This window comes from Salvia miltiorrhiza, chromosome 6 (genome assembly GCF_028751815.1).
Source record: "Salvia miltiorrhiza cultivar Shanhuang (shh) chromosome 6, IMPLAD_Smil_shh, whole genome shotgun sequence".
NCBI lineage: Eukaryota > Viridiplantae > Streptophyta > Magnoliopsida > Lamiales > Lamiaceae > Salvia > Salvia miltiorrhiza.
This window is the reverse complement of record NC_080392.1, coordinates 28,997,728-29,012,625: the sequence shown is the minus strand read 5'-3', so window position 1 is coordinate 29,012,625 and position 14,898 is coordinate 28,997,728. Positions and strand designations below refer to the sequence as shown.

The 14,898-nt window shown below is 32.9% G+C and overlaps 1 protein-coding gene across 1 annotated transcript; it reads right to left on the bottom strand.

Annotated features, from left to right (window-relative positions):
• Positions 1-413: 413 nt before the first annotated feature.
• LOC130989016 (vegetative incompatibility protein HET-E-1-like) lies at positions 414-4,352 on the bottom strand. Its single transcript, XM_057913012.1, has 7 exons — positions 3,741-4,352; positions 2,504-3,584; positions 2,327-2,417; positions 2,073-2,230; positions 1,928-1,979; positions 1,655-1,828; positions 414-1,336 (listed from the first exon to the last, which is right to left on the bottom strand). Exons 2-7 carry the CDS (start codon positions 3,416-3,418, stop codon positions 795-797), a joined length of 1,932 nt encoding a protein of 643 aa, XP_057768995.1. The 5' UTR covers positions 3,419-3,584; positions 3,741-4,352; the 3' UTR covers positions 414-794.
• Between the last annotated feature and the right edge of the window lie 10,546 nt (positions 4,353-14,898).

The window sequence follows — 14,898 nt, the reverse complement described above, 5'->3', positions numbered from 1 at the left end:
GAGAATAGTGTCAATTATAGGTAGTATCATTTGTATAACCGAATTATGTCAATTATACACAGTGTCATTTATAATGTTGTAGTGTCATTTGTATAATCGAATAGTATTAATTACAAGCAGTGTCATTTGTATAATTGAATAGTATCATTTACATGATTTAGATCAAGATGCGAATTTGAGTCAGGATGCGGATTAGGGTGCAACCAATTGCACCCAACACCACCTTAATGTTATTTTTGTGAATGTATTTAGAATAGTAGATACTTTTGGAGATTTTAAAGGGTTTCAACCAATTAATTACGCAATTTGGATTTTTCTTTTTCTGATTATTTTTTGGTTTTGGAGAGGGTAACTTGTATCGAATGCGAAAGTCACTGATGATATTAACGAGTAAGTAGATATCACAAATGAGGGATCACATAATAGTATGTAAATAATCAAAGAAATAAACTCCAATCATTTTTAGCAAATGATGTTTATCTACATTTAAAACTTGTGATGATAGGTGAAAAGAATGAATAGCAACAAAAACTGCACATCTTCTAGCTCCCTAAGTAACCTCACCCTAAAAGAATTCATTGCATCCACACCTTTATTTGTGTTTCCGCAGCTTGGCTGTATAGCCTCCGGCAGTTGTTCAAGTTTCGAATTAAAGAAAAAAATAGAGAACCAACAATGGTTACTTTCCTTTTATGGTGATTCGAACCCTCGACTTAGTGGTTGGAGATGAAGCATCTTACCAACTGATCATCTGCGTCTCGTTGCCAGCTCACTCAACTAGCCAGTTGACAACTCTAGATTCTAACCGGCAATCCGTAGTTATGGAACGTCCTGATCGTGCCGTCCCAGTTGGCAGTCACAAACGTGAGACCCCAAGGCGCAGACAAGATCTGGCCGTTGCCCTTTTGTTGACGTTGCTGCTGATAATGGAAATGATCGCCGCATGGCTGCCAGTCGCCTCCTGTCGATGGAAGCTTCTCCTCGGGCCACGTCGCAGAGCGCCTATCCATGGAGAACCAGTTTGCAAGGGAGAAACGCTCCGGCTCCCATACCCTAGGTGAGGGCTCGAGGTGGTCGTGTGCTAGCACACTAGTTGGAGACGCGCAAGCGAAACTATTCTCTTCCACGACCGGATCTGACCAGTTCAGCACGACAGATGCGCCTTCACAGACGAAACTCTCACAAGAACGCGTTGATTTTGCTTGTTTATATGCTTGGATGCACGACAGATCATCATAGTTCCAAATGTAGACACGAGAGTCCTCCCCAATCGACACTATGTACCTTCCGCTTGAGGTAAACGAGGCAGCCATCTGACTCCCCGACTTCGCCATACCTGTTATATGAATGGAAAGCCGCTCATTAGAAAACCTATAGGCGAATACAACAAACAGTAATCGCCATATACATGTTTGTGTATATATACGGGTGTAGTCCAAATAAAAACTTGTTATTGTGAGAAAAGATATAAAATAACTGCATTGAACCTATAAGTAATTCGCGATATTTGCTGAGTTTAAAGTTCAGTGCAGTTACTTTATAGGTTCATAGTTCTCACTATAAAAAGTTTGTATTTGAACCGCTCATATATATATACATAGATTCTAGTACGTAAAGGGAAACGATTCTCATAATTTTTGACGATCTTCAATACCTTTGTACTTGTGAACAACCTCGAGCCCATCAAGAATCCGAATCTTGGAGTCCTCCGACGTTATCATCACTCGTTGAGAGTCGTTATTGAGGAACTGAATCCCAGTAATTTTGTTACCAGATGATTTCTTTCTCCCATGGATGCTTATCTCCGCATTTAGGATGAGCTCGTCACCTGTAAATCAAAACAAACATGTTCAGATTCTCCAAGTAATAACACCTCGTGACCATATGAAGTTGTTAGCATGAAAGCACAAACGAGCTAGGTGTGCACCTGATGATTCATAGAAGCGGCAGTTACCAGAAAGAGAACCAACGACAAAACCCTGTAAACACGAAGCAATGGGCAAAAAGGTTAGTAAACATATATATGGTCTGTGAAATCCACCATTTTTGCAGCACTGGGATCGTGTCCTTACCCTTCCGTTTGGTTGGTAGCATACTGCTGTTACCAAGTCTTGCACATTAGCCCATTCCTCAACTCTTTTACTAGGAATGCCCCAAATTCGAACTTTTCCATCAATGCAGCCGCTGATAAAGTGGCTCTCATCCGCGGGATTAAACTGAACGCATGTTACTGGATCCGTACAGACAACAGGAACGATTAGTTTGAGCACAAAATGAGGCTTTGTTTGTTAATCAGAACACTGACAGTTAGAAGAAGAGTTATTACCATAGTTGCTGTGATGGAAAACTCCAAGACATTCATCTGAGTCGGCTCGCCATAACCGAATGGTTTTATCCATGGATGATGACAGAAGATGCTGCAACCAAAAATCTCATTCAGCTACCAACAGAGGAAAAGATTTTACAAAATAGCAACAGCAAAAGCAGCAAGATAACAACTCACATTAGACGTGGACCAAGCCAGGTCTAGCACATCGGCCCTGTGGCCCTTGAGTCGTTGCAAGGGTACTTCCTCAACATGGAACATCTTTTCCGGGATGATGATGGCTGCCTGCACTGATTTGTCATTCCGAGGAACCGGCTTCCCTTCCATATCGTGACCACCACCATAGCAGCACTCTTCAGCCTCGGACGAGGCGTCCACCATGGTTAAACGCCATATGCAAACCACTCCATCCGCACCGCCACTAGCCAGATACTGGCCATCGGGGCTAAACCTCATTGTCCAGATTAGCCCATCGTGAGCTTGAACCACTTGCCCGGCATAGACAGCACTGCACTCCACGCACCTCTTCCGGCTCTGCTCTACCCTCATGCGAGCCATCTTCCCTGCCTCCGCAACTAATTCTGATTTCTTGGATCCAACATTAGCATCGTCTCTCTTCATTCTCCGCGAGAAGCTTCTCCACCAGCTCATCACTTTCTTCTTCTTCTTACTAATGGTTAGGCCCTCTCTATCCATTTCACATTGCTCAATAGAAGCTAGCTTTTCATTCACATTCATCACCTCCTCCACATCAAGAAGCCTCATAGCATCCAAATCCAACCAACCCTCCGCAGAATAATCAACCGAACAGTTTGCTTCACTGTTCGATTTCCTTCTCTCAGACAGCAAACTATCATCATCCATGCCGGTACTCACCTCATCAGCTCTCTCAATCTCAACCGTTTCACCACGAATCGAGCACTCCAAAAACCCCGTTCTGCACAAGAAATCCTTCCTTCTTTCCCCAACACTAGAGGGCTCCCTCAACCAAATATCATAATCTGAATCCTCTCTCACAACAACAGACTCATCAAACACCAATTCATCAGTTGTATCAAAGAAAGCCTCTTCTTCCTCACCAAAGCTCAACATTTCTCACAACACAGTCAAAACCACACATTAAGCCAATGTGATTCTTCTCTCACACAACAATGCCATTCCCATTTATAAACAAAAGCAAAACTCCAACATTCACGGACCGAGTTTCACTCCCAAAACTAAGCTAAAACAAGACAATTAATCCACAGTATGCCAAAGCCTGTAACATAATATAAATATTTTATCAAAGATTGTAATACTAGGTAACATTAAATTAATTTTTTTTTATAAACCGTAGTATAATTTTGATATAGAATGTGGAAAACAATGGGAAACAGACAGACCAAAAGGGATAATCGAAATGCTTGAATTGTACCGTGAATTCCTTGCAAAGCACACAAATAATCCAAACAGCATCACCGCCCTCCCTTTGATTGTGGCCTCAAATGGCAATCAGAAACGCCCACCTCACCACCAACCTATACATACAATATACATTTAACCCAAGTGCTCTGTATTTTGACTTGGTATAAATGGTTTGAAGCTGAAGCAAAGGTGAAAAACAGCCCAATAAACAAAAAAACCAATCTTTACAATAAAAAAAGTGCAGACTGCTAGGGATTTAATAAAGGGGCCTTGAGATCTGTGAATTATGAAGATGGGTTTTTGGGGAATTTTGTGGCAGCGCACGAGCGGCGGAGCGCAGAAGAAACACTGCCGCCTATACACTGCTATATATATGTATTGTTTCCTCTGCCAATATGCTATGCTATGCTATGCTATGCTATATGAGAATGAGATAGTACTCTCTCTCTCTCCAAAGTCAATTTCCACACAAAGTCCAAAGCTTTCTCCACTTTAGCGACAAGCTGTTAAAAGTTGAAATTCAACTGGAGTTTGGAATTCTACCCAAAAAATTAAAAGGAAAGGAAATGTCAAAATTTTACTGTGTAATTAAATTGGGGGAAATCAGAAATTAAAAAAAGATGGAAACGTTTTGACTTTGGGCAATATACAATATTTTATGCACGCGATCTCGATTGCATTACTTTGTTGGTTAATTAATTTGTTTTTGGGGGAGAGAAAGAGATGATAATAATTGATAAGTAAAGCAATATGTTGGTAGTTATGGTGGAATTATTGGAGGGGGTGGGGGGTAATTTGGGGGTGGTTGGACAGAGCAAGTACAGGCTGTGTGTTTATATTTATGCAAACAAAAATTGGGCATTGGAATAAAAGTTTTTCAGGGGCTAATTGCCTTTGCCTATCTATTATCTCTTGGCTAGTGTAGCTGTGACCCTATCCCTAACCTAAAAATAATAAATCGAGATGGCGATCACTCACACACACATATTCATATTCAACCTTAATTACCTATACATGCCCCATTTTTAATTTAACCTATTTATTTTATTTTGTGCCTTCATTAAAATTTCTGATCACGTTTAATCCCATATGAAAATTTACATTTTATTAGATAGAACTAGTTGAAATGTTTTGCCAGAATTGATTGATCTGTTCCGCAGATCAATCATTTATGACGCTATATTCTGGGGAACAAATTAACTAGTTTTGATTTATGAAATACTCCTATGTAATTGATTTCTGACTTCGCTTAAGATTAAGAGGGTGTTTGGCTAAGCTTATAAGCTTAAGAGCTTAAGCTTATAAGCTTCTCTAAAGTGCTTCGTAAAATAAGTTCTCAAATAACTTATAAGCTCCAAAAATAAGCTCCAAGAGTTTGTAAGCTCCCAAAAAATAAGTTCTTCTATCCCAACTTATTTTTTATAATTTCATATGCAACAATCATTTTACAAATATTTTTCAACTACTCCCTCCGTCCCCAAAATAAGTTCCTCTTTGGGGACGGCATGAGTTTTAAGGAAAAATAGTAAAGTGTATTGATAGTAGAGAAAAATATGTTGAAAATGTAAAAAAGTGTTATAATTAGTACTGGGAGGGGTGAAAAAGTGAAAAGTAAGAATAAATAAAGTATTATTAGTGGTGGGATAGTTGTCCAAAAATGGAAAAAAAGAAAGAGGAACTTATTTGGGGGACGTCCCAAAAAGGAAAAAGATGAACTTATTTTAGGGACGGATGTAGTATAATTTATTATTTTCATTATATATCATTCAAGCTCATTTTTCTTCGATTTTCTCTCTCTAAAAATATTTTCTCTCTCTAACAAAAAATTATCTCTCTAACAAAAAATTCTCTCTCTAACTTATATGCTCAATTATCCAAACACTTTGATAACCTATAAGCTCTTAAAAATTACATCTTATAAGCTCTTGAAACATCTTATAAGCTCCAAGAGCTTATAAGCTCTTTAAAATAAGCTTAGCCAAACGCCCTCTAAGTGTAGTTGGAATTCTAATTTGGACCAAAGTCCAAATATATAAAAGTTTAGTTTTTATCAAGAAAATAAATTAAATTAAAAACAAGATATGTATAATTTGTGTACTTATAGGTAATTAACCCTAATATCAATTTACATTGTTATTATTCTCACCACTAGTTATAATATTCAATTGTTATTGTTCATGGGATTGGAATATAGTAGAATTTAAAATTTCAGATTTGTTATTTGGTATTAACATGAATGTTGACGTGTCTTGTGTATATGAATTATGAAGGGCCATGTGGAAAAGAGAGAGCAAAGGACATGAGTATTTAACTTTGAGGACGTACTAGAAAGCGAAGACAGAAAGACAAATCTTGCAAAAAAAAATTCTACTTGGTTTATTTCATATTGTGGACATTATTTTTTTTTTTTAGTGGAAACATGGATAGTCAAATGAATTGCTAGTAATTTTGAAATCAATAGACAATCTTAATTGATAATTATAGTGTAATAATCCATAAATGGCTATTGCTTTAACTAAGGCCGAATATTGACTGGCGTGTAATCCAAAGATTATAAAATGAATTTCAATATCCTTCCATTTTTGAACTTTGCTTGTGGAGAAGACGCATATTAAATATTTGCAATATTGCATCAGAATTTACCTAAGAAGGAAAAACATGTGGATCTACCTAAACATTTGTAATATCTAAAAGTTGAACCTTAGTTATTCTATTCGAAACTTTGGACCCGAAATACTAATTAAAAATGCACTGCAAATTCTAAAAACGTGTATAATTCATGAACTTTGAACATAAAACCATAAATTTGTGTGGCAAGTATATTAAAATGTGTCATTATCACAACGTTAAATGGCACAAAATGAATGCATTCTTGGTAAATACGAAGCATTTAAATTGATCTTTAATCATAGACTCATAGTACAAATGAATTACAAACATTTGCTCCAAAGACATGTAGGTGTTCATTTAACTACGTTATAATTACGCTATATGTAACTTTTAACTTGTGTATAATTGATAAAAGCAAAGATGAGATTTAATGATAATCACATTTTTTGTGATAACTCATATAAATATATCAACAAAAGATGGTCAGATCGTGAACAATTAAATATAACACATATTCATAATTGAAAATCGACTAATATGATTGTTTATTTATTATATCTAATTGTTCACTCTTGTCATTTCTTGTTCATAAATTTTATGTGTTTGTGCATGATTCTTAGTTCTCGTAAAATATAGTGGTTCACACCTAATCCTTCACACACACACACACGCACATGTGTGTGTGTGTTAATACTCACTTTCATAACCTTTATATATAGGCGTTGGATAGAGTGGGAATACGGTAGAAATGAGATTACTTATAGATCACATAAGACTAGATTGTTATATTTATTGTCCAGATCTAAGATCTAGGATAAAAATATATGTAACAACAGAGTTAATAAAATCTATGAATAAACCAATAAAAATCTACGAGTAAATTAATTATAATGCACGATTAGTTGTATTAAATTAATTAATGTGGTAAAATTTCGTTCCCTCCATAATTTGAACCCGATCAAATATCATTCATGTGTTTTATTACCTTGTTCGTTAATCCCAATTCACATGATTAATTTCAATCGTTAGGATTTAAATATTTGAAATTCCAGATTTAATATCATTTCTCATTTTAACGTTCATTCTCATTTGATTCACTCTCACTCTCCTAATGACTATTTTAAAAAGAGATAACCATTCTCAATATACATTGATCATGAAGATTTTAAGATGAATACATTAATTAATATGCCATATGAGATAGTGTGATATATTTAATTAAGTATAATTAGAGTTTAGGAAGTATATGTAATATACATTTGAATATACACAAGTTTTTGCCTAATACTAATACCGTCTAGCATCATTAGATGAAATTTACATCTATATTTTTCGTTTACAAATTACAACACATTATCTTATCTACATTAATATTCATATCTATTTGTGTGTTCCCTTTTAGCTTTACAGAAAATAAATTTAGAGAGAGAGCGAGGCATTTATGTCGATGGACTTTGTCCTTTTCGCATTAAGGTAGAGATGAACATCTAAGAAGAAGAGTTCACACGTGGGTAAATCAACCACAGTAATTTTATCGTCTCTATACTGTAAATGACTGTAATTAAATTGCAAGGGCCCCCACCCCAAAACACACACACACATACAAAGGAAAGAGAAAAACTATATCGCATTAATTACTGGATATCCTCAGTCATAAATTTGATATATACGTGTGTTTATAAGATTTTGCCCACATCTCAAGTACACCACCCATACTTTTTACTCATTAAAATTCAATTAATCATAATTTTATATATTTATAAGAAGAGTTTTAAATTAAAATTATAAATAAGTAACGATATTATATAATCATATCACCATATTATTAAAAAAGTAATTACACAACAACATCATAGCATTTCTATTATCTTCTTTTAAGTTGGGCAAGCTTAGATCCATCAATAATAAAGATGAAAACGTTCAAAATAAGAGAAAGTTTCACATAAAATTGTTTTGACCTAAAATATATAACAACGTCCAGAGTGTGTCCTAATTTTTTAAAAAAATTATTGGGTGGAAAGAAACGTGAACAAAACTTTATTGAATTTGAACTCCAATTATTCATCCTGCAATAATATACTCCCTCCGTCCCGCCCAAGATGCTACATATTCTTTTTCGGGCCGTCTCAACGAAGATGCTACATTTCTATATTTGGCAAAAATAAGAAATTTTAAACACTTAATTAACACTAATTAAGTATTTCTTTATTACCTTCTATATCCTACTTTATCACCTTATTACCTTCTCTTTCTTACTTTATCACTTTATTACTTTCTCTCTCTTACTTTATCACTTTATTATTACACACTTAAAACATTAATCTACAACTCCTTAAATCCCGTGCCGAAAAGCAAATGTAGCGTCTTGCCTGGGACGGAGGGAGTAATAACTAAACTATCTTTTTCCTTTATAACACATCACAATGAACAATACTCCCTCCGTCTCACAAATTTTGACACATATTTCTTTTTGGACCGTCCCACAAATTTTGACACATTTCTAAATAAAGTAATAATTGTTATCTTATTTATCCTACTTTATCACTTTTATTACATTTTCTCTCCTACTTTATCACTTTTATACTTTATTAACTATACACTTAAAACATTTATCTACAACTCCTTAATTCTCGTGCCGAAATTAAACGTGTCAAAATTCGTGGGACGGAGGAAGTATTAAATAAAGGAGAAACATAATATTAGGCAAATTAAAGCTCAAACGAGGAATCCCCTACCCGCACTTAGTTATCACCTCAGAATATGTTGGAGAATAAAAAACTACAACTTTTACGTATTACTTGTGCTTGATATGTTATTAAGAATTAGTTCTAAATATACTTTTTATTGATGTACAAAACTAAATGCCAATAATGATATGGAGAAAACATGCTTAACTCCCAGTCAAAAAAAATTAAAATTTAAAAGAACATATATTAAAATTAACTGTTGTATATTCCAATGGGTTAGGTTCGCCCCTGAATATATATATATATAGATGGAGAGGGCTAAAATAATACACTTCTTAAGATATAAAATAAGAATTATTTTCAACTCTTAGATCATCAAGATCTACGGTTGATTCATCATCCTGTTGGATGAATTCAAGGTTCTGAGTTCGAATCCTAAATGTAGCAAAAAAATTATTTTTCGCTATTCATACCTTTATACAGCGAATTCATACGTGTTCTACATAAAATTCATATATTTTTCTTAATTCTTATTTCTTATTTTAAGATGTGCTCTCGCGATAGCCCTTCCCTATATATATATATATATATATATATATATATATATATATATATATAGTATGTGTGTTTATAAGATTTTGCTCACATCTCAAATACACAATATTAGGTTCAAAACTTCGGATGAGATCCTCTATTCATAATTTATTGTACTTCACCGTGTCACACTATTAATTTTACTATTCCATCTGTCTCAACTTTTAGTATCCAATTTTTCTTTTTGGTTGTTCCACATTTTAGTATCCATTTATATTTTAAATAAAAGTAGGTGGGCCCTTACTCCACTTTAATTATTTTAACACTCACATAAAAGGTGAGACTCTTATTCCACTCACAACACACACAATTACTTTATTAAAACTCATGTCACTCTCAATTGGATACAAAAAATCGGGACGGAGGGAGTATTATATAATTAAAATATTATTTTCTTCATCCCTCAAATATCTTCCTTTTTTCGTTTTGGTTTGTCCCCAAAATATTTTACTAACAGTCATCCTTACAATATATCTTTTTATGGGAAACAACTTCACTATCCCACGAATTTTGACACATTTCTAAATAAAGTAATAATTGTTATCTTATTTATCCTACTTTATCACTTTTATTACCTTTTCTCTCATACTTTATCACTTTTATACTTTATTAACTATACACTTAAAATATTAATCTACAACTCCTTAATTCTCGTGCCGAAATCAAACGTGTCAAAATTCGTGGGACGGAGGAAGTATTAAATAAAGGAGAAACATAATATTAGGCAAATTAAAGCTCAAACGAGGAATCCCCTACCCGCACTTAGTTATCACCTCAGAATATGTTGGAGAATAAAAAACTACAACTTTTACGTATTACTTGTGCTTGATATGTTATTAAGAATTAGTTCTAAATATACTTTTTATTGATGTACAAAACTAAATGCCAATAATGATATGGAGAAAACATGCTTAACTCCCAGTCAAAAAAATTTAAAATTTAAAAGAACATATATTAAAATTAACTGTTGTATATTCCAATGGGTTAGGTTCGCCCCTAAATATATATATATATATATATATATATATATATATAGATGAAGAGGGCTAAAATAATACACTTCTTAAGATATAAAATAAGAATTATTTTCAACTCTTAGATCATCAAGATCTACGGTTGATTCATCATCATGTTGGATAAATTCAAGGTTCTGAGTTCGAATCCCAAATGTAGCAAAAAAAATTATTTTTCGCTATTCATACCTTTATACAGCGAATTCATACGTGTTCTACATAAAATTCATATATTTTTCTTAATTTTTATTTCTTATTTTAAGATGTGCTCTCGCGGTAGCCCTTCCCTATAATGTATTGAAACTAATTTGTAATATATAGAAAATATATAATCTATGAACATGTTGTTTGTTATTATTATTATTATGCTTGCCTTTTAATAAAAAATGTCTTAAATATACAGAATGTCCAAAAAAGTTTTGTGATATATTGAAACTATATAATCTATGAAAATATTGTTCGTTATTATTAGTATTATGCTCGTATTTTAATAAAAAAAAATACCCAAACTTAATTCCTGGCTCCGTCCCTGCCCTTACAACTAGCTTTTATGAAAATCCTTGTAATCCTCCTTATGAAGATGTTTGAGGGATGAATAGAGTATATAATAAATCTTAATTAATATTTATCTCGAAAAATTTAAATTTAGAAGGCTTATTTACCCTAATTTTAAAGTAATTAACTTTAATAAAATAAATAAATACTTAAAAAATTGATACCAATATTAGATTCGTAAACGTAAATAACTTTTTATCGCAATCGTAAACATAAATAACTTAAAACTATCCAAAAAAATAAAAAATTTGAGCCCCAACTATCAAAACTTAAAAATGAGACAAAGAGTTATATATTTGTCGAGACTCACAAAGCGTGATCCTTTTGAATCTCTTTTCCCATGCATATATATAGAGAGAGAGAGAGTGAAAAGATGGATCCTAGTAGTCTTGAAAACTGAAAAAGTGAATATCCTCAGACCTTGTTGCTACTAGTTGGAGCCCCTTTAATAACTCAAAGGGAAAACAAAGAAGGGTGCCTTTATTCTAGGAGCTTTTAACTTTTAGGCTTCATTATAGATAAATTTATTCATTAAAAAAAAAAAAAGATAACAAAAACTTATATCTTAAAATATCTTTTTTCTTTTCTAATATTTAACACACAAAAAAGATATTCATCATTTCTCTTTTCTTATTTGCACTTCAATGATGGATAATATTATCCACTCAACCATGGATGGATAATATTATACATCCTTGAAGTGAAAATAAGGAATGAAAAATGATAAACATCACTTTTGTGTCAAATGTTTGAAAAGAAATTAGACATTTTAAGGCATAAATTTTTGTTATCCATCTTTTTTCATAGATAAATTTATCCATCAAAGTAAATGCAGCTTTAAGGGTTATTTAAGTTTTTTTTTCTTTTTTATATATAATCGTATTTAATAAATCGTACAAAATATAATTATGCTATATATTAAGTTATTAATAGAGTAAATTACAATAACTTCACTCTCCTATCATAGATTAATAGCCTAAAAATTATATCCTTCTATCACAATTAATGTGTATACAACAAATAATCAAATTTAAGAACCATATCTTATACTACAATAATACTCTTTCCGTCCCATAAAAACCATACTATGCATAGGATGACATATAGGTTTTAAGAAATTCTAAAGTATGGTGCGAGTGGAGAAAATGTCCCACATTGATTGTGATGTTTAATGAGATAATTATTACTATAAATGGACTATGTATGTCTTTATGGGACGGAGGTAATATAAGATATTCTAATCAAACATATGAATTTTTATCCGACAAATAAACGTAGATTATGAAATAGAAGTAGCAAATAAAAAGAAAAGTGCAAAAGTAAACTAACCCTCAACCTCTCGAGTTTGATTCATGAGTTGGTTTAGCATTGTGATTTGTTGAGAACATCACGATTCCAGGCTTGCTTCATACCTCTTTACAGATTGTGACTTGTATTTATATGTACATGGTCATATATTAATATTTTATATATAGAGAGAGGCAGATTGAGAAATAAACACAAGCTTAGCTCTAATTAATAATGCAGTTACAACCCACTAATATTGTACTTACTTGGAGCAGCATATCTGTCTGCTCAATCCAGTCTCAATTAAACCAAAAAGGTGATTCTCACGCTTTATATGCCACATAATTTAATATTGTTTTAGCCAACTATACAAATCTGTATTAATACATTAAAACTAACTACATCAAAATGAAACTTGCATTTTCCTGTTTAATTACACTTTCCAGACATGGAGATCTACCTACAAAATGCAAATGAAAATAGTATTCAGTGAGCTATTAAGTACTCTCCCCATCTCATTGATAATGATTCATTTTTTTTTTGCGTGTTTCATTGATAATGGTCTGTTCCAAAAAAAGAAACCACTTATCTCACAAAAAATTGTGGGCTCCATCACTTTTATTCTTTAATCACTCTTCTTCTTAATAATTTTCGCCGAACAATAATAAATCATTATCAATGAGTTGGAGGAGTAATAAAATGGTGGATAATACAAGCTTGAGAAAAGGAAAAAAAATTGTGGATAATACACATCAAATTGGTCTAGAATAGAAGATCTTTCTATTCTAAAATACTGCTTTCAGTTCATCATGCAGACAAACTTACTAACACGTCTTCAACACTACGACTACGTACAACAAAGGTAGGTTTGTGCAAGGGAGGATTTCCAATAGGATCGACTGAATTTTTACAATGAAGATCATGTAAAAGGCTAGCTAGGTTCACTCGTCTAAGATCATGTAGAAGAGTAGATCTTCTGTAATAATGGAAGCACTACACTCGCATATTCTAAGTAAGAATGCATTCTTTACATTTAAGGTCGTGACTCGTGAGATTTGGTTTGATTTCTTTGAATGTAGATCTGTGGCGTGCATTTTCTTTTTTTATTATTTTCTTTTCTTTTGAGATGATTGAGGTTTTTTTTTCGTCATCGGAATTTCTCCAATTTTATCCCTTTTCTATTAGAGAATTAAGTTAGCTCAAATTATACTCCTCCGGCTCCAGTCCACAAAAAATTAGCCACAATATTCTTTTTGGTTCGTCCACGAACAATTTGCCACGTACTTCCATTTATAATAGTAGAATCCTTACAATTTCACTCACATATAAAGTGAGACCCCTACTCCACTCACATTTTATCAAAACTCGTGACGTTCACAATGTGACAATTTTTTTTGTGGACAAAGAGAGTAGCAATTATCAATGTCCTTAAGATATTCCAAAGTTAAATTCATATGGAGTAGTAAATAAATAGTAATTTATATACTCCCTCCGTCCCACTTCAATTGGCACACTTGCCTTTTTTGTTTGTCCCACTTCAATTGGCACTTTCCAAAAATAGCATGTGGTCCCTACCTTCTCTACACACATTAAACAAATGGCCCTCACCCACTTTACACACTCAACCCTTTATTCTTAATCTTCGTGCCCAAAGTAAAAGTGCCAATTGAAGTGGGACGGAGGGAGTATTATTTTATTTATTAATCTCAATAGCAAACACCATTGATTGTAGGGATGTTAATTCAGCCTGAAATCTGTGGACTGACCTGATTAACCCGCCAATCAGAAATGGTTAGGGCTTAAAATTTTCAACCCGATAAAAATTACAACCCGATTAACCCGTAACCTAATAGTCCGACACCCGATAGGGTCGGCCCGAAATTAACTAGAAACCCTATAGGGTTGACCTGAAAATAATGTGTTCGCTTCATTATATGAAAAATTTCTTATTATTTGATTTTCAACTTCATTATTTTTCTTATGAAAATTAGTATAATAAGATATTTTTTTCAAAAGTTTGTGAATTGTATTTTGATTCAATATTAGAAGTTATACTCATCATTTCGCTTCTTTGTATTTTTAATCCAAATACTTAACATAAAATATTTAGCTGTAAAAATTAAAAAATGATGCTTATTTTATAAAATTATTGCATTTTTATATCTCTAAGACATGCATATTAGTTGTTATGTAAGTCGATGTAGAAATGTTACTTATTTATGTATATATTTATTTATTACAAATATAATATTATCAAGAGAAATATATTAGTTATTTTTTTTAAAATAAATTTTTTAGCCCGACTAATCCGATGGGCTATAGGGTTAAGGTTGAAAATTTCTAACCCAATTTTTTTTCAACCCGATTAATCCGCACCCAGATAATTCATAACGTGATAGGACTAGTCCGAAATCAGATGAAT